Below are 20,903 nucleotides of genomic sequence, written 5' to 3'. Positions count from 1 at the left end.
AGAAAGAAAGAAAGAAAGAAAGAAAGAAAGAAAGAAAGAAAGAAAGATCTTAATATTTAACTTAATTTATAATTGCTTCACAATGCTTTTAACAGTGGCTGATCAGTTGTAGTTTCAAAGTGAAATGAGCTGCTTGTGTCATAGGAGGCAGAAGAGCATAAGAAAAGGATCGATTTGTGTTGTTTGAGATGCACAGTCCTTAACTGGGGCCTCTTGGGGAGCCGTGGATAGAACTAAGGGGTCGATGAGGTTGAGTGGCAAAAAAAAAATCATCTTTATTTTTGCCAACCTCTGCTATTTGGCATTTCTTTCAATATCTTTGATTCTATGACCAAGAAAATCAAGATGCTTCTATATCGTATTATAGTTGTTGCAGGGATCTTGAAATATCCTCATCTATTACTTCAAAGGAGACCTGCCTCTAGATCCTATTCTTTAATGTGTTAACAAAGAAGTACATACATTACTATATCACAATTCTTGTTGCTTTTGTTTTATCAATATTTTGATAAACTGAATTTCAATATAAAAAAAAAAAAAGTACGGGCTCACAGAGGGGCAAATGTGGCCACACAATACTTAAGGCATCCACTGAACAGAGCTGCACATACACCAGGATGGGTAGTGGATGGTGAGTAATGATATCTGATATCTGGCTTGAATAATTTTGAGTTCATGATTAAAGCTTCTAACATTTTACAACTCAAAGTGTAGCTTTTCCCATTTCTGAAATGAAGTTCTCAGTCATACTGTGTTTGCCTCCAAAATAACCTAAGCTTTGGTATAGGGTCTGGCATCTAGTAAGCACTCAATAAATGTCAGCCATTATTATATTAGTTTGGAGCACCAAACCAACATCAACAATGATATATCAAATTTCTAACTCAAGATAAAGAAAACAGGTTAATGTGTTATGTACCTAAGTACAAGCTTGTGGCAGAATTTATTTTTCAGGTTACATAGATACCTGATTCAGTTTACAAAGATACCTAAATGAGTATTTATTTTGAATGTTTTTATTAAGTCAAAAGCAAAAAAAATGTGTAGAGTAAGATGACAATTAGGATTAAGAATGCATTCTTTGTTAGCTTTCCTTCAGCTTGTCCCTTACCTTGTGACTTTTAGGGCTTCTCTGTTGGCAAGTGGAATATAACTTGAAGTATTATTCTGTAGCACTTGTAGCAGGGAGGAAGGGAGAAGCCTGGCACAAGTGGTTTAAAGGGAAACAGTAAAAAGTTTCCCAGGTTTATTCCTAGCTTGGAAATAATTTGAGAAATAAAGCAATTCTTTTTTTAAAGGGCATAAACTGAATTATATAACATTATTCCCATTCAGTGCAGCCTTAATTCCAAAGCGATTGTTATCTGATTCTATCCTGCAATATCCTGGTCAGGATGCTAAAGAAAAAATTCTGCCACCAATTGGATGCTTATGACTTTGTCACCAAACTTAGTAAAATGTGACTGTGTATACATATGAAAAAAGGGGAGGAGCAGGGAGATGTAGAATGAGGATTCAAATCATTGAGTTCTAAAAATACTGGTATAGACTTGCTCCTTAAATATAGCAAATTTTTAATACAGGAAAAATTGAAGGAAATCCACCAAGAGTCGAAATTGATGAGGATACTCAAACAACCTCGGAGAGTTTCACCAGAACAGCATCTGGAGGTGCATTTGTGATTTCAAATGTTTCAAAACTTCCCTTGCCTCACCTGTATCCACCAAGCCAAATCACAGACCTTGAGGCCACACCTGATGGGGATGAGATCAGTCTGACATGGACAGCACCAGGAGATAATTTTGATGTTGGAAAAGGTAAGGATGAAGTGACATGTAGTGTTGATTAAGTGAAAGGTGCTCACTGCAAAAGCAAGGGTATAAGGGTAGATGGGAGGGAAACAATTTTTAATTGACTTCTCAGTGAAGGATTAATTTTATAATCTGATATTTTCAAATCAATCAAACATGACACATTATAAACTGGTCCCACTTTTCAAACAAAGAACACAGCATTTAGCAATTTAAAAATCAGAATTAAGCTTTCATTGAAAAATTAGTAACGCTTTGGCTATGAGTATAAGCTTTGCATAACTAAACATTTTTTAAGGGGAATAGATAAAAAGGAATTTAACATGATACTCTCTAGTTTCTAAGCTATATGTAATTTTTTTTCTTAGCTGAATGGCATATTATAAGAATAAGTGGAAGTATCCTGGATCTAAGAGACAATTTTGATAATGCTCTCCAAGTAAACACTACTGATCTGTTACCAAACGAGGCCAACTCCAAAGAAACCTTTGCATTTAAACCAGGAAATATCTCAGAAGAAAATACAACTCACATATTTATTGCCATTCAAAGTGTGGATAAAAGCAATTTGACATCAAAACTATCCAACATTGCACAAGTAGCTTTGTTTATTCCTCAAGCAGAACCTGGTTCTGATGAAAGTCATCCTAATTCCGGAATTAGCGTCTCTTCTTTGGTATTGTTAGTGGTTGGATCTGTGGCAATTGTTAGTATTATTTTAAGTGCCACCATTTGTATCTTACACAAGAAAAAAAATTCAAGAAGACCTAGAATAGGATTTTAAAAAACATCAACAACAAACTGAAGGATATTTCTGAATTTTTAAATTCATTCTGTGTGGCCATGAATTCATAAAAATAATTTTAAGAGTTCTAGAAGGGATACTTTGATTAAATATAAATATCCAGGGGTACTTGGAAAATTGCTAAGTTAATATTAAAGTTCAAACTTTTTATTTGTTATTTGTCATAAAGAATGATATGAATAAATATTTTTATATTGATACCTGATATCCATGTTGATTATCTGATATAAAAGTTTTCTAGAATGATAATTCAAATTCTATCAAGAAGTTAAAATTATCTATTTCAGTAGTCAAAATACTAGTGTAAGAGAGCAAATAAATAATATGTGAGAAAAATGAATTTGGTCTTGGTACTTTTAAGTATAAATTGATATTATTGCTTTCACCTAAAGTCTCCACTTATATACTAATATATACAACATGAATAAGTTCATATTTACTATAATTCATTGACATGGAAGATACTAGCAAAAATCAGCAACTATCTGTCAAACCACAGTTTTTCCTTATTTCAGGTCAATATAATCATATATATATATATCCCTTTTCACTTAAAAAGCCATTCCTACCTGTGTACTTTTTCTTTTATTACACAAAAGAATTACTGAAGCTACTATCTATTGCCCTTGCTTTCAGATAAAGAAAACTAAAAAATTTAAAATATAATATTTTAATTTTTACTCAAAATTATAGCCTAAAAGTCACAACCATAGTAATAAATGAGATCAATTAAATTAAATCAATTAAAGGGAGAATGTAGGTTGGGAAGAGCAGGTTCACATTGTAGGCCATGGCCAGACCTGCCGGAGACCATAATGATACAAACAAAATGGGACATAAAGCACCTACCCTCTTGCATAGAAATTCTTTCAGCACAGTAGAAAGCCACAGTTACATGCTTTATGGAGAAAATGTAGGAAAGGGTTAAGTATAAGACACCTGGCCTTTTACCAAGCAGGGAATAATAGCCTAAAATTCTGTTGGCAACAGAAATAATACATGACAGCCAGACATTCCCTGTGTCCTTTCTACCCACCCTACTGCTCTAGAAGCAAAGCCCACCAACCAGGTTATTATTCTCCCTGATGCTCCAGTATAATAGGTATGCTCAGATAGGTCTCAGTAGTGGGCTCTCAGGTCAGACTTCCAGGTCAGACCCTACTTTAATTTCCAGATCTGCCTCAGTAGCCAATAGTTGAATTAGTACGAATCAGACAAATAACTGAATGGTTACATTGTTATAGTCAGTACAGGCTATATAATTCAAGGGGTCTAATGCAAAAGAGAAAATGAGAGATCCCTGTTCAAAAATTAAAAAGAATTTCAAGATGGCAATGGCAAAGCATTGAATGAGACCTATTCTCTGTGCAAATGCATAGATCTCATGCCCTTGAAGCCATTCCTGGATGTAGTCTAGAATTAACTAGTGATAGTATATATAATATGGGATCTCTGCATGGGCTTTCAATTATGGCCACATGGCATCATTCATAGTCTAATAGTTGATCCAGTTAATCACCAAAAAAACCTACCAGGTTTAGAAAAGGAACCTCAGGGCCATCCCCTCTCACAGGGAATCTAGCTACAGAAAATAAATCTAAATTGTCCTAGTAAAGGAAAGGAGGCAGCCCTAAGTGGAGGAGGACAACTGCTGTACCAATCTCAGAGAATCAAATGATTGCAGGATTCCTGAATGGAAAAAAAGCCTTACACCAGCAGCCACCCAACTGTTTGCTGTCCCTAGAAGCAGGCAGTGGACAGTGTCACAAGCTAAATACTGAGGGGTGGTATACATTCACAATCATAGCTGCTCAACCAGGACTGAGGGAAATACCTTCTGATGCTCTTATTCATACTACTTGTGGTGGCTGGTGTTTCAGGTCAGAATGATCTAATAAAGCATGTATATATGGTGGGACCCAAACACAGTGCCGGATGAACATGTACTGTGACACCAGCATAAAATGGGTCTAGGAAGAGCACAGCTCAAAGTAACAGTGAAGTGAGCCAGGCCTACTGTAGGCCAAACAGAAAAGTATGTACCTAGGCTCCAAAATGATTTCTAAAGATCCACAATTCCTATTATTATCATTATTTATTATCTCCTATTACTATTATTATTATTATTATCATCATCATCATCATCATCATCATACCACAACATGGACTTGGGTAGTCACCTCCTACATTGAATCTTGGCTGTCCCAATGACTTGCTTTAACTAACAAAATATAGCAGAAATGACAAAAGCTTCCACTTGTGTGTTCTTGAGAACCTTGAGCTTCCATATACAAACTTCAGCTACAGTGATGAAGAGACCACTAAAGAGGTTCTGAGACTATATGGAGAAAGAAAGAGGCCAAAATCTCTACTTCCCAGTCAAGCCTCAAAACGATTTGCGATCACCAGATTCTAAGCATGACCAACAAAGGAAACTCCCTTTTAAACCCAGTCAACAAAAAGACATGGAGAAAATAAAATGGTTGTTGTTTCAAGCCACTGAGTTTTCAAATAGTTCAGTCCATAGCACTAGAGGAGTCAAACCTCTACATGATTCCATTTATCGTCACCAAACTCAAGTAAGACCAGCAGAAGAGCCACCTAGCTTAGCCCAGTCAACCCAGAGAATCATGAAAATAGTAAAATGGTTGTTTCAAGCCACTAAGCTTTGGGATAGTTTGGTCCACAGAATAGATAACTGAAACAATAATGGTATTAGAGTTCCATCAGGGAAACAGAACCACTATGAATATTACAGAGTACGGAATTTATTAAAGGAGTTAAGCTGAGGAAGTAAAAACCTGAAGAAAGGAGTTGGAGGATCCAGAAAAAAAAAGTTACTGTGAAGCCTCCCTGAAGCAGTGGAGTTGGTTTTTGCTGTTAGATGTTGGGAGCTCAACAAGACCAAGAACTGGAGTAGGACTGTGAATGAGGCTCATATAGAAAACCGTTGCCTCGGCATAGCTACCACCTCTGTGGGTTTGTTGCTGAGCGTCTTGTGGTGGTCCTGGCATCATTATAGTTAGCAAGGCCAGCATTTAGGAAGAAGAGTTGGAGGATGCCAGCCCATCTCTTTCTTACTGCCTCTTATTGCCTCACCTTCAGACATGTATGGCTGCTGCTTTACTTCTGCCTTCCAAATTTCAAGTGAATGTCTCTTTTGACCCACTCTCACCCAAAATCATGCGGTCTCTGGGAAATGTAGTCTAGTTTCTCCAAATTGCCTCAGAAAGTCCACATCAAATATGGAAGAATGCAACAGTGACAATTGTGAAACAGCAAGAAATTTCCTTATGTGGAGGTGTGTGGAACCCCCCAGACTAAATAAATTATTTACAAATAATACATATACACATAAGTACAAAATAATTATAGATATGACTAAATTAAATGAATTAAATTTTAAAATAAATAATCTCAAAAGACAGCAAGCAGAAGGCTATGAGCTCCTGTGACCTGGTTGATTACTCACTCCACATTGGTGGCATTGAATACAGAACACAGAAGCACAGAAGTAGTCATTAAGCATAACAACACAAATTACAAGTGACCTACATATAAGGCAATTGTGGTAAAGAAAGAATGAGTTGTAAGTAAAGAGGGAAAGTATGTATACCTAATCCTTTCAAGAATCTTGACTGAAATAAAGCATAGAGAAGTAGAAATTAGAAGAGGTAATGTGTGGCTAAGAGAGGTTCGATTTGTGGAAAAAGGAAGTGCTATATTTTATTATAAGTACTATAGAAATATTTGATATTTTAAGCTTCGTATATGTAAATTGATAAAAAAAATTTTAATTCTAAATCTTTGGAGACAGACTTTGGTATAGAATTGAACTATGGTTAAACCTTAGTTTTCTCTTTTGTAAAAATCAGATACTAGTGGGGCGCCTGGGTGGCTCAGATGGTTAAGGGTCTGCCTTTGGCTCAGGTCATGATCCTGGGGTCCTGGGATCGAGCCCCACGTTGGGCTCCTGGCTCAGCGGGGGAGCCTGCTTCTCCCTCTCCCTCTGCCTCTCTCCCTGCTCATGCTCTCTCTCTCTTTCTATCTCTGTATCTCTGTGTCTCAAATGAATAAATAAAATCTTTAAAAAAATTAAAAATAAATTTTAAAAAAAATCAGATACTAGTACCCACCTCCAAGTGCTGTGTGAATCCCATTAGAAAATGGGAGGTGATTATCCCCATTCCTGCACATAGTTAGTGCCCAATTTATGGCAGCTTTATGTTAAGAAGGTTTGTATTGCTGTATCCCAAACTCAGGGATCCTAGAACTGAGAGCCACCTGTCCAACAGTCAGTCAGTTTATGAGGTTCCTACTATTTGCCATCATTCTGCAGTAAGTGCTGTGGAAAAGTGGTGAATAAAAAAGACAATCTCATTCCTCATGGAGGTTACAGTCTAGCAGGAAAGCCCAATATTAGAAAAATCACAAAATATAAATAATTACATGTTTTCAAAGTTACTGAATGAGATTCATCAAGTCCATCACAAATAAAATCCTCACCCATTCACACATCTGATCCTCCATTCATATTCAGATTTCCCAGGAGCACTCTTGTTTCTGCCCTCAGTATGGTACCTTTCCTATTGAAACAGAAGAGAGCGCCTGGGTGGCTCAGTCGGTTAAGTGACTGCCTTCGGCTCAGATCATGATCCTGGGATTGAGTCCTGCATGGGGCTCCCTGCTCAGCGAGGAGCCTGCTTTTCCCTCTAACCCTCCCCCCTCTCATGTACTCTCTCTCTCTCTCATTCTCACTCTCTCAAAATAAATAAATAAATCTTAAAAAAAAAAAAAAGAAACAGGATAAATTTTAGTACTCACCCAGACTCCCTTTTCCTGAAATCAATCATGAAGGCCCAAATCTGAGAACAAAAGTGTTCCCAGATTCCAAGAATGAGATAACCTATTTATTCCAGATTTCAAGCTTAGAATATTGCCAGTCACATTCTCCTTACAGTAAGGGAGAGGTCCTGGGTCAGCTGAACTCTGCTATCACTACTCACTAATCCCACTACCCTAACCATTCCCCAGTATAAGAAGAGAACTAGAAGAAAAGGGGGTTGGTCTGTTAGTGGTAAATCTCAGGAAGCCACATAAATTAAGAGATGGTAATTCCCTCATACCAATATTGCCAAACCGCTAGATGAGCAGAGTTCTAGATACTGCTAAGACTAAAGAAATGGGCAAGAAAGAGAAGGTAGAAAAGAGAGGTCTGCCAATGGAATCTCCTGCATGCACTAAGGATATCATGCATGTTTGATACATTAAAGAATGTGGTTTCTTACTGACTAAGGGGAACTATAGAAGATGACTGGGTTTAATTTACTTGGGATCTCCCATGCCAAGAAATTCTGTAGAGAGAACCTTACACAACGCACCTAAGAACCTTCTAGAGACCAGGTTTTGAGCACCCACCACTCTGAGTGACATCTGAAACCACACAACACCAGGAGAGCTCAAGTCACTGGCCTCTCCTATTCCTCCTCCCCAAGACTCACGTAGAATGTACCTAGGAAAAGGGAGAAGGAGCTAATTGAGACTGAGGCCATATACCCCCTTCTCCCACTATTTCAAGTCACTCAAGACAAGTCTGAGTTAGAGGAAGAGAAAGAAAAAAGCTGCAGCTCAAATAAGATACAAGTTTTAATATGAACAGGATTTGGGTATTAACCATAAAACTAGAACTGTTTGAATCACCAAAATTGACAATACTAATGGAATTGGACTATGATGTCAGTAAGTAAGAGAATTTGCTATCCAAAGAGATAGGGGACCTCAATAGAACATAGCTCATTATAGCTACTGGAAAACATCATTTTTTCATGTTTATATCCCAATGAGTTAATCCTGTTCAATAAATGGATTTTGCAATAATTGATCACATTCAACAATATCGCTGAATTTATGGTAACAAACCAACTGATATACAGACCCATTCCCTAGACATTAAACTCCTACTATCTTTCCACTTTATTCCCTCTTGTAAAAAGCACTCGTGTTTACCTCCGCATCCATTCTTCCTTCTGCAGGTAAAAGTCCAGTCATTCTCCATGCTGGACTTCTTGGCAAGTCTTTGTCTTCATCTCCAGTCAGCCCTTAACTTCTGGTGCCCAGCATGGCTTCTTCTTTTGGACTAGTACCATGCCCTTCAGTTTCTGTCTTCTGTTTCCATAGAATCCTAAACCTTATCTGGGACTACCAAATACACAACTGTAAAGGGATCCATCCGAATCAGACCTTACATGAATGGCACTGCTGGAGTTTCACAAAGCACAGTCTCTATATCCTCATGTGGTAGTCCTACCTTAAAGTGGACATATGAAAAAATAAGTATTCTTTGTAAATAACTTTATATTGCTCCATGAACCAGGAAGTTGTCTTAAAGCCTTAGCACCCATAATAACATTTTAATAAAACACCTGTTCAAATAATATTTGTTACAAATTAATTATTTCACTTATGATTCCAGGACCCTGCTTTCTTTAATAATTTATGTGATGACCAGCACATTAGTTCCTGGTGGGTCTGACCCCATGAGGAATGTAAAAAAAGTACCTCGCATTGTGTGTCCTGCTATCTGTTGTCACATGGTTGTCAAGAAATAAGGGAGTGTCTTTTACATAAAATTGTTTTAGAGGTATGTGAGAAACTGAAAAGCAGGAGTTTGATGATATGAACCTAGAGCCATCACTTATTCCATAATTTGAAGCTCTGGCTAAGCTTGGCACTAATGACTATGAAAATCTTTTGCTTTTCTCTAAATAGGCACGATGTCTCAAATGTATTTAGAAACTTAATCAGCCAGGGCTTCCTTCACAGAGGAAATCATTGCTTTCCAGATTCCAGAGAGTCTAATGTCAGGGAAGAGTACTATTGAGAAAAGTCCTTTTGAGCTTCCTGTTCCACCTCCACGCTCTGCGCCATCACCGTGAACATCACAAACACACATACACACATAATTTTGAGTCAATCTGGAGAATGTGGGTAGTGTAGAGAATTATTTGGATATAAATTTATGTATTTTGGTCAGAAAACAAAACAATTCTATAAAGCTGAGTTTATTTTCTTCACCTATACCTCCTTCTAAATTTCTTATCTCAATGAGAGAAAAATATCTTACTGCCCAGTCATTCAAATCAGAGACCAGAAGACCATCCCCTGATCCTCCAATTTCCTCACACTTTATATCCAATTAGTCAATGAGTCTTATTAGTGACATCTCCTTAACCTTAATCTCTCCCAGCATCACCTTCAGTGAGGCAGCTTCAGTTCAGCACCCATCATCATCTCCTGGATAAAGGTGCTGCTGCCTACCTGATCTCTCTGTCTTTAGTCTACCCACCCAGCACATCTACCACACTGCCCCCAAAGTAACCAGAGAAAGACTATACTAGCTCCTGAACTGCCTTCACAATGAAGTTTAAATACCATGAGAGCAGAGACTATGCCTGTTTATACATCATTTTTGCCAAGCACCTAGCACAAAGGCACCACAATATTTGTCAAGTGAATGAATACTAGGTCCCAATCATTTGGCCCTTGACTCTACTTCCCTATCTCTTATTGTACCATACCCATTGGTCTCACAGCTTCAATCACGTGAAGACTATCAGTTTTCCCAAAAGTCCACACTGTTTTACATTTCTGGGTCTTTGTCAAGGCCATTATGGTCCCCTTACCCTTCTCCACTTCTAACCCCACCATCGAAAGTCTCCTGGCCACATGCTCCTCTTTTTTTTTTTTTTCAAGATTTTATTTATTTATTTGACAGAGAGAGAGAGAAAAACAAGCAGTGGGAGCAGCAGGGAGAGGGAGAGGGAGAAGCAGGCTCCCCACTGAACAGGGAGCCAGATGCAGGGCTCGATCCCAGGATCCTGGGATATGACCTGAGCCAAAGGCAGATGCTTAACCAACTGAGCCATCCAGGCACCCCCACATGCTCCTCTTTTAAAATATCCAGTGATATTTACCCCAAAGATACAAATGTAGTGATCCAAAGGGGCACGTGCACCCCAATGTTTATAGCAGCAATGTCCACAATAGCCAAACTATGGAAAGAGCCTAGATGTCCATCAACAGATGAATGGATAAAGAAGATGTGGTATATATATATACAATGGAATATTATGCAGCCATCAAAAAATGAAATTTTGCCATTTGCAAAGATGTGCATGGAACTAGAGGGTATTAGGCTAAGTGAAATAAGTCAGTCAGAGAAAGACAATTATCATATGATCTCACTGATATGTGGAATTTGAGAAACAAGACAGAGGATCATAGGGGAAAGGAGGGAAAAATGAAACAAGATGAAACCAGAGAGGGAGACAAACCACAAGAGACTCTTAATCTCAGGGTTGCTGGAGTGGAGGGGGGTGGGAGGGATGGCTGGGTGATGGACATTGTGGAGGGTATGTGCTATGGTGAGTGATGCAAATTATGTAAGACTGATGGATCACAGACCTGTACCCCTGAAACAAATAATACATTATATGTTAATTTTAAAAATTAAATAAATAAATAAATAAAATTCCAATCCTACTGCCTCTCCTGGCTGCCTTCCCAACTCTCAAGGAGAATAGACCACTCCTTTTGTGTCGTACTCTCCACTCTTCATATAGTATTCTAACCCCCAAATGCATTTACTTGATTACGTATCTGACAGAAGCACTCCTTTAGCCCCCTCAACTATACTGTGAGCTCTCTGGAGAACAGAACTGTATCCTGGGAGAAGGAATAAAAGAGGAGAGAGGGAAGGGTAAAGTGCTGAATATGCAAATGAACATACAAATACAGAAACTTTCCCATTCCCTTCTTACCCTTCATATCCAACCTGTTACCAAGTCCTATCAATTCTGAATATCTCAAAAAGCCATCCACCTGTCTCTATCCCTTAGTTCATTCCCCCAGCATCTGTCACCTGGATTCCTACATAACTCTTTTCCATTTTGTCCTAGCCAAAAGCATCCAGTCATGTTGGTAGTAAGGAAAACAGGGACAAAATACAGTCCAAACTCAGCTCCCAAGATCAAGGTTGAGGGAGCACTATTTGATCATTTGTCTGCCGAGAGCACATTTTTCTAATTCATATAAGTTGTTTTCTAATTCACACAAGACATATGTGCTAGCAATGTGGCCCTGTTTCCAACCATTCTTCACCCTATGATCAGAGTCTTTAGTCTAAAGTACAAATATGATCCTGTCACTCTCCTTCGCACTGGTATGACGTTCAAGCCCCATGATATGACTGAATGCTTTCCATGTTCCACCTCCAGATTACCACTCCTTATTGTATGGGCTTAAGCCATAGGAAGACAATATTATACCCTTAGACAGGAATGTTGAGTCACCCAACTAATGAGGAAAAACTATCTTGAACTATATCCTTACTGTTACTGCAATAAAAAATTTTGATTTAACATTTCCTCTTAAGTAATCTTCCAACTAGCTTTCAGCCTCTATTTAGGTTGATTCAAATTTTATATGAATTTACTTCTGCCTAATCCTCCGATACTAATCCCTTCTATAACCATGTTTACACTTGTTCAGGGCTTTACTTTAATTCTTTAAAACTATTTTAAAGATATCAAGGCCAGACTCTTTCAAAAGCAACTAAAAACTTATTTTACACTTGAGAAATGCAGTCCCTCCCTACTCTGGAGTCAGCTTGTCACTCTTCCTGTACTTCTACATAAATAGCAATAACTGCTCCACCCAGCTGCCTGAATTCAAATCCAGAAGTCATTTTTGTTCTTTGAAAATCCTGATTTTTCATTGCTGACTCCTTCTTTTCACATCTCTGTTTAAATATCTCTATACCTAGGCCTTTTCTATCAACCTAATCTTAAGCAACAACTTTGTCACCATCATCTTTCATTACAAAATTCTCTGTATAGCTTTTAACACTAGCTGATATATTTTAATGTTCAGTGGAACATTAGAATGGTTATTGTTTATCTTCTCCAATGGAATATAAGTTCCATAAGAACAGTGACCTGTTGGTTTTGTTCACATCATGAACTATAACTGGACCTGGCTCATAATAAATCCTCAGTAATTAACTATGAATGAGACAAGGGAAGAATGAAATGGTTATTTTATGTATCTTCCTTTGTATGAGGACATAAAATCAGGTCAAGGAGGGTTGTTTTAAATATTTATGTTATATAATATCCTATCTATATCTTTTCCCATTCCTTCCCATTCCCAAGAAGAAAACTTTGGCTTCTGTCATTTGAAGGAGAAAAATAATATGATCATCGCAACAGATAGAGAAAGCATTTGATAAAATTCAACATCCATTCATTATAAAAACTCTTGACGAAGTGTGTATAGAGGAAACATACCTCAACATAATAAAGGCTTCACAGACAAACCCACAACTAACAATATACTCAACAGTGAAAAGCTGAAAGATCTTCCTCTAAGATCAGGAACAAAACAAAGATTAACACTCTCCAGTTTTATTCAACATAGTACTGGAAGTCCTAGCCATAGCAGGGAAGAAAAAGAAATAAAAAGCATTCAAATTGGCAAGGAAGAAGTAAAACTGTCACTATTTGCAGATGATATGATTTTATATGTAGAAAACCCTAAAGACTCTACCAAAAAAAAAAAAAGACTCCATCAAAGAGTGGTACTATTAGTACTAATAAACAAATTCAGTAAAGTTGCAGGATACAAAATTAATATACAGAAATCTGTTGTGTTTCTAAACATTGATAATGAACTAGTAGAGGGGTGCCTGCGTGGCTCAGTTGATTAAGCATCTGCTTTTAGCTCAGGTCATGATCTCAGGGTCTTGGGATGGAGCCCCACATCAGTCTCCCCACTCAGTGGGGAGTCTGCTTCTCCCTCTCCCTCTGCCCCTCCCCCTGCTTGTGCTCTCTCGCTCTCTCTGTCAAATAAATAAACAAAATCTTAAAAAAAAAACTAGCAGAAAGATAAGAAAACAATTCCATTTACAACTGCATCAAAAAATAAGTAAGAATAAATTTAACCAAGAAAGTGAAAGACCTGTACTCTGTAAACTATAAGACATTAATAAAAGAAATTGAAGACAACACAAATAAATGGGAAGATATACCCCGCTCGTGGATTGGAAGAATCAATAGTGTCAAAATGTCTATTATATCCAAAATGATGTACAGATTCAGTGCCATCCCTATTAAAATTCCAATAGTATTTTTCACAGAATTAGAACAAATAATCCTAAAATTTGCATGAAACCACAAAAAACTCATTAGCCAAAGCAATCTTGAGAAAGAAGAATGAAGCTGGAGGTATCACAATCCCAGATTTCAAACTATACTACAAAGCTATAGTAATCAAAATAGTATGGCACAAAAAAATAGACACATGGATCAATAGAACAGAATAAAGAGCCCAGAAATAAACCCATGTTTATATGGCCAATCAATCTCTGACAAAAGTGGTAAGAATATACAATGGGAAGAAAACAGTCTCTTCAATAATAGTGTTGGGGAAACTGGACAGACAGCTACATGCAGAAGAATGAGACTAGACTACTCTCTTACACCACACATTAAAAATAAACTCAAAATGGATTAAAGATTTAAATGTGAGAGCTGAAGTCACAAACTTCCAGAAGAACACAAAGGCAGTAATCTCTTTGGTATTGGCCTTACCAACATTTTTCTAGCCATGTTTCCTCAGGCAAAGGAATCAAAGGCAAAAATAAATTATTGGGACAACACTAGAATAAAAAGTTTTTGCACAGCAAAGAGACCTCAACAACAAAAAGAAAACTGAATGAATGGGAGAAGATAAATGCAAATGACATATCCAATAAGAGGTTCACATCCAAAATATACAAATATATACAACTGAACACCAAAAAGACAAACAATCTTATTTAAAAAATGAGTAGAAAACCCAATAGACATTTTTCCAAAGAAGACATAAAGATGACCAACAGACACACAAAAATGCTCAACAGCATTAATCATCAGGGAAGGGCAAATCAAAACCACAATGAGATGTCATCTTACACTTGTCAGAATGGCTAGAATCAAAAGACAAGAAGTAACAAGTAGATGGTGAGGATGTCAAGAATGGGGAACTTTAATGCACTGTTGGTGGGAATGTAAATTAGTGAAATCACTGTGGAAAACAGTATAGAGATTCCAAGAAAAATAAAAATAGAAATACCATATGATCCAGTAATTCCACCTCTGTATATTTACCCAAAGAAAACAAAAACTCTAATTCAAAAAGATATATGCACTCCTATGTTTATTGTGGCATTATTTACAATAGCCAAGATATGGAAACAACCTAAATGTCCATTGATAAATGAATGGATAAAGAAGATGTGATACACACACACACACACACACACACATATGCACACACATACACACATACATACAATGAAATATTATTCAGTCATTAAAAATGATGAAATTTTGCCATTTGCAACAACATGTATGGACCCACAAGGTATTATACTAAATAAGTCAGAATAAGACAAATACCATATGATTTCAGTAATTGTGGAATCTAAAAACCAAACAAATGAACAAACAGACAAACGAAAACCAGAAAAAGATTCAGAAATATAGGGAAAAAACTGGTGGTTCCCAGAGGTAGAAGAATGAGCAAAATAGGTAATGGGGATCAAGAAGTACAAACTTTCAGTTATAAAATAAATAATTCACAGAGATGAAAATTACAGCATAGGGAATATAGTTAATAATATTGTAGTAACTTTTTATGGTGATAGTAACTACATTTATGGTAACTAGTAAGAATTCAGTGATGTTTATAATGCATATAAATGTTAAAACTTCCAGTTATAAAATAAATAATTCACAGAGATGAAAATTACAGCATAGGGAATATAGTTAATAATATTGTAATAACTTTTTATGGTGATAGTAACTACATTTATGGTAACTAGTAAGAATTCAGTAATGCTTATAATGCATATAGATGTTAAATTACTGTTTTACTCCCGAAACTAATGTAATATTGCATGTCAACTATATTTCAATAAAAACTTCAGTACATACATTTGTAAATATATAAGTACATATATATAACTATTGGAATTAGTAGACAGAATATAGACTAAGAATGTATTTTTTTAAGTTTAAAGAAATAACAGGGAGACTTAAAATACATGAACAAAAGCAAGCAGATTTTTTTAAAAGATTTTATTTATTTATTTGAGAGGGGGGGAGAGAGAGAGCATGAGTGGGGGGGAGAGGGAGAGGGAGAAGCAGGCTCCCCACTGAGCAGGGAGCCTGATGTGGGTCTCCATCCCAGGACCCCAGGATCATGACCTGAGCTGAAGGCAGACGCTTAACCGACTGAGCCACCCAGTGGCCCACAAGCAGTTTTTTTTAAGTACCAAAGAGTAAGCCTATAAATATTTTTTTAATTGTAATAAAATTTTAAAACTTCAATGACCAGATTTAAACAGTTTTAAACAATACACAAAAGTTTTGGCCTGTAAGTTAATTAGAAGAAAATATCCAGGCGAGCAGCTCAGAGAGACAAAAGAATGGGGATTTTTAGAGATTAACAGACATAGAAGATAGAGTGAGGAGTGCTAAAACACATTTAGGCCTCTCCAGAAGGGGAGTAGAGGGAGAAGCAGAAACAAGATGAAAAAAAATAATGAATGTTAAATGTATAGAACTGATTAAAGAACCAATCCAAATATTGAAGAACCCAATTCCAAAAATCCCAGGCAAGATAATAAAAGTCTAATCCTAATCACATCACAGTGAAAGTGGCAGAACAACAGATAATAGAATGCTCTCAAAAATAACAATTAGACTGACAGATGACTTCTCAACAGCAACAATGGAAGCCAGAAGTAAGTTGAACATTTGTTTTCATTAAGCAGAGAGAATTGTCAAGCTGGAATTCTATACACAGGAAGCATATTTTTAAGAATGAGTAAAAAGTAAGGATATTTGAGAGAAATAAGAATTGAGAGAAAGGTCATTACTAAGACTATACCTTGGGGTAAGGAAATAACCCTAGTTATAAGATCTGAAAGATAAAAAGAAATAAAGAGCAAAGTTAGCCAAGAATGTGAGTAAATATAAACAAACACTGATTATTTGTAAACAAAAATAAAGCCTTGTGGTTTTAATAAGTGGAATTAAGATATACAAAAAGGACAATATAAATTGGGAATGGGGATTGAAATTCAAGTTTTCTAAGGTCCTTGTTTAATTGGAACAAAAGATAATTTTATTAACTTTAGAGTTTAAGACAAACATGCATTTGTTTAAATTTTAAAATTTAAATCTTAAATTTTAAAGAAATTTTAAAATCTTAAAATTTAAAGGAATTTAAATTTTTTTAAATTTAAATTGTTTAAATTTTAAAATTTAAATCTTAAATTTTAAAGAAATTTTAAATTCTTAAAATTTCTAGAACAAATAGAAATAGAGCATATAACTTCCAAACTATTAGAGGAGAAAAAATGGCAAGGGAACTGTCTGACGGTCTTGAGCCCAGCCAGCTATGCAGCAGAAGTGTTATTTCATCACAAAGAATATAAAAAAGATGTGTATTCAGGATTAGAGATATTAATAAAGTTCATTTTCACTGCTTCATCAATTCCATTTTTAAGTAAAACAGACATTGTTTTATTTATTTTTATTTTTATTTTGTGGGGTGAGGGGAAGAGGAAGAGGGAGAGAGAGAATCCCAAGCAGACTCCCCACTGAGCACAGAGCCTCATGACCCCAAGATCATAACCCCAGCTGAAATCAAGACTCAGATGCCCAACCAACTGAGCCACTCATGTCTCCTCACTGTTTTATGCTACAAGTACATGGAAGTGAAGAACTCAAATGACTATAAGTATAGTTTAGTCTCACTGCTTGTATTTGTGCTAACGTTCCAACAGTCTTATCCTCTACACGTTTTGCATCGTCATTAAACGTGAACACATTAAAAAGTAGAAAAACTTCTTACTATCATCATCAAAAGAGTTTGACCATTCAGATCCTCTGAAAGAGTCTTGGAGATATTTAGGGGTCTGTAAACCACACTTGAGAACCATGGACTTAGATCAATCTGAATTTACACTGAGCTTGAGATGGGAATGACCTTTATTTCAGCCACATGAGAGCTGAAGATATATGAACAAAACTGAAATTCTATAAGCAAGGAGAAAAGGGTAAATGGATATCAAGGCAACTTACAGGGTGTGCTATAGCAATGTAGGAGTTAACAAAGTTGACTTATGATAATGTTAAATACAAAATAATAATGCAGCCATCAAAAAAACTGAAATCTTGCCATTTGCAATGACGTGGATGGAACTAGAGGGTATTATGCTAGGCAAAATAAGTCAATCAGAGAAAGACAAATATCATATGATCTCGCTGATATGAGGAATTCTTAATCTCAGGAAACAAACTGAGGGTTGCTGGAGTGGTGGGGGGTGGGAGGGATGGGGTGGCTGGGCAATAGACATTGGGGAGGGTATCTGCTATGGTGAGCGCTGTGAATTGTGTGAGACTGATGAACCACAGACCTATACCTCTGAAACAAATAATATATGTTAAAAAAAAAAAAAGAAGATAGTAGGAAGGGAAAAATGAAGGGGGGGAAAGCAGAGGGGGAGACGAACCATGAGAGACTATGGACTCTGAGAAACAAACTGAGGGTTCTAGAGGGGAGTGGGGTAGGGTGATGGGTTAGTCTGGTGATGGGTATTAAGGAGGGCATGTATTGAATGGAGCACTGGGTGTTATATGCAAACAATGAATCATGGAACACTACATCAAAAACTAATGATGTAATGTATGGTGACTAACATAATAAAATAAAATTTTTAAAAATAACAATAATAAATTGCATAATAATCAGAGTATTCCCAAAATTGAAATAATGTTCAATGTTGTACAATGAGCAATTAAAAAAATCAATCAAATTAATTACTAGTGTCCAGAAGCTCCATAAATCAGAAACCTCTTGAAGATAATAGGGATCATAACTCAATCTTATATAGCCCTGCCTAGCAGAGTGCCTGACACATTAAGTTTGTTGAATAAATGAATGAATGAGTAAACGTGGATTAAGTTTTTTTAATAAATGAGTGAGTAAATGAATGAACAGATTAATAAATTAAAAGAATGAAGAGAATATCCATAAATGCTGAGCATGAATATCAGTAGCACATAGAATGATGTTCTAAAAGTGATGATATGAAAGAAGAAGCAAAGAAAAAGAAGCTAAAAAAGAAAATTCTGAGGGAGTATCTACATAGAATTTAAGCTGTGAATTGACTGTATTCTTCAACTTCAAATTTGTGTAACAGTTGGTTAATTCCAGCATAATTTCTATAGGGATTAACTGTGACATCTAAGAATGAACTGGAGCATGAATGGTTGGTTATATGGGCTGAGATAGTTCATAAGTCTCTGAATTAGTAACTCTAAGTTTTCATAACAGCCAAAAGAAAATTCCATTATTTAATCTGAAATTGAAACAAGATAAAAAAAATCTATTGATTCATACAAATTAATCATAGCAATTCACATTCTCTTGAATCTTCTACTGTCAACTACTAGTGTATAATAGAAACAAAAAAACTACTTTCACAATAATTTTCAAGGTTGATACTCACTGACTTACCCTTTTGAGAAGTAATAAAAGTCATATATACTTTAAAAACATAGATTCTGAAACTGGATGACCTGAGTTCAAATTCCAAATTTGCTCCTCCCTGAAAGTGTGATCTAGAGCAAACAATAAACTCCATGCCTTAGTTTCCTGAAGAATAATATGTTCCTAAAGCCTTTTCTGATTTCCCTTCATCATATAAAATCTATTCCCCAACTTTTGGCTCCCTAACACTGTATTTGTATCCCTCTTATAGAACTTTTCTACCTTGTAATTCAGTCTTTTTTATTCTAATCTAATTCATGCTAATGAGTCTGCAAGTTTTCTGGACATCGTGCTTGTGTTTTACTCATTTCTGTAGTCTTTAAAGAGCAGAGCACTAAACCTGGCACATAGAAGCACTCATGTATGTATTTTTTTCATATAAATTAAAAGGGATAATGAAAATCAATGAATATTAATTGAGGGCCTACTTTATACTAGGCACTTGTACACCTAAGTGCTTTCACACACATTATTTCATTTTACCTCCAAACATTCCCTCCAGATAGCTATTATTGTCTGCATTTTACAGTCTAGAGACTTCAGAGGAAGAAAGGTTAAACTAACTAAATAAATAAATCTCTTTCCTCCAAGGAATTTACATATATAGTGGGAGGTAGGGGAGGTACACTATGTATATTAATAAAAACAAATGCAATACTGTTTATATGTAATAAGTGATTCAAATGAGTACAAAAGAAAGATTATTTTTAATGTGGATAATTTGAGATTTTAGGGGTGAGAACACATCTAAACTGGACTAAAAGTAAAGAATATTATCAATAGATGGAGAGAGTCAAAAAACATTACAACAAGCTAAGAGTTTCACTTCTGACAATTCCTTTTCTAGTCTTTTTGGGATAGGCTCAGAGACACTATTCCCCAGTTAAACGCTGGAAGACTATATTTAAAGTTTTACAAAAGAAGCCAGTGAAAATATAGAATATAATTGGAAAAAATTTATAACAAGCTTTGTATTCATAAAATAATATGTAATGTTTAATAATAATGGATAATATTTAGTGAGTGCTCATTAGGTGCCAGGAGTCTTGTATGAAGTGCTTCCCAAAGAGCCATACACCTCTTATTAAGAATCATGTGGCTGTTAGTGACCAAGGCAAGGGTCAGCTTTAGATTCATCTGACTCCAAAGCCAGCTCACAATGCTATGTGTACAACTATTTTAAGCTAAGGGACATTGGCAGATATGTGTTCAGTCCAAAAAAGAAATCTCAATTAAGCATATTAAGTTTTCCCTGGGTGGCTCAGTCAGTTAAGCATCTGCCTTCAGCTCAGGTCATGATCTCAGGGTCCTGGGATCGGGCTCTATGTCAGGCTCCCTGCTCATCAGAGAGTCTGCTTCTTACTCTGCCTATCTGCCCCCCCCACTCATGCTCTCTCTCTTAAGTAAATAAAAATATAAAAATTTTTTAAAAATGTTTTAAAAGCATATTAAGTTTTCAAGTTATATAAGACTTACAGCATTCAATGCTATTTGAAAACTGAAATACACAAGTAGTTATCACAGAAGGTAATCAAAAAACCCATTTTCTTCTTGATCCATAGTTGACCCTGACCATTGTACTTATATCACTCCCACCTAAAGGAAGTCTTTGACTCTAATTCACT

At 36.1% G+C, this 20,903-nt stretch overlaps 1 protein-coding gene across 1 annotated transcript in view; it reads left to right on the top strand.

Annotated features, from left to right (window-relative positions):
* The window catches only part of CLCA4 (chloride channel accessory 4), a 28,528-nt gene extending 25,933 nt beyond the window's left edge, over positions 1-2,595 (top strand). The window contains 3 exon segments of the mRNA XM_025872066.2: positions 555-631; positions 1,584-1,817; positions 2,180-2,595. Coding sequence (XP_025727851.2) covers positions 555-631; positions 1,584-1,817; positions 2,180-2,595 — 727 coding nt within the window.
* The last annotated feature ends 18,308 nt before the right edge of the window (positions 2,596-20,903 follow it).

Source organism: Callorhinus ursinus, unplaced genomic scaffold (genome assembly GCF_003265705.2).
Source record: "Callorhinus ursinus isolate GAN/ISIS: 27379988/994484 unplaced genomic scaffold, GSC_fseal_2.0 scaffold9, whole genome shotgun sequence".
NCBI classification, from domain to species: Eukaryota; Metazoa; Chordata; class Mammalia; order Carnivora; family Otariidae; genus Callorhinus; species Callorhinus ursinus.
The sequence above is the reverse complement of the archived record's forward strand: the minus strand, read 5'-3'. Positions and strand labels throughout refer to the sequence as shown.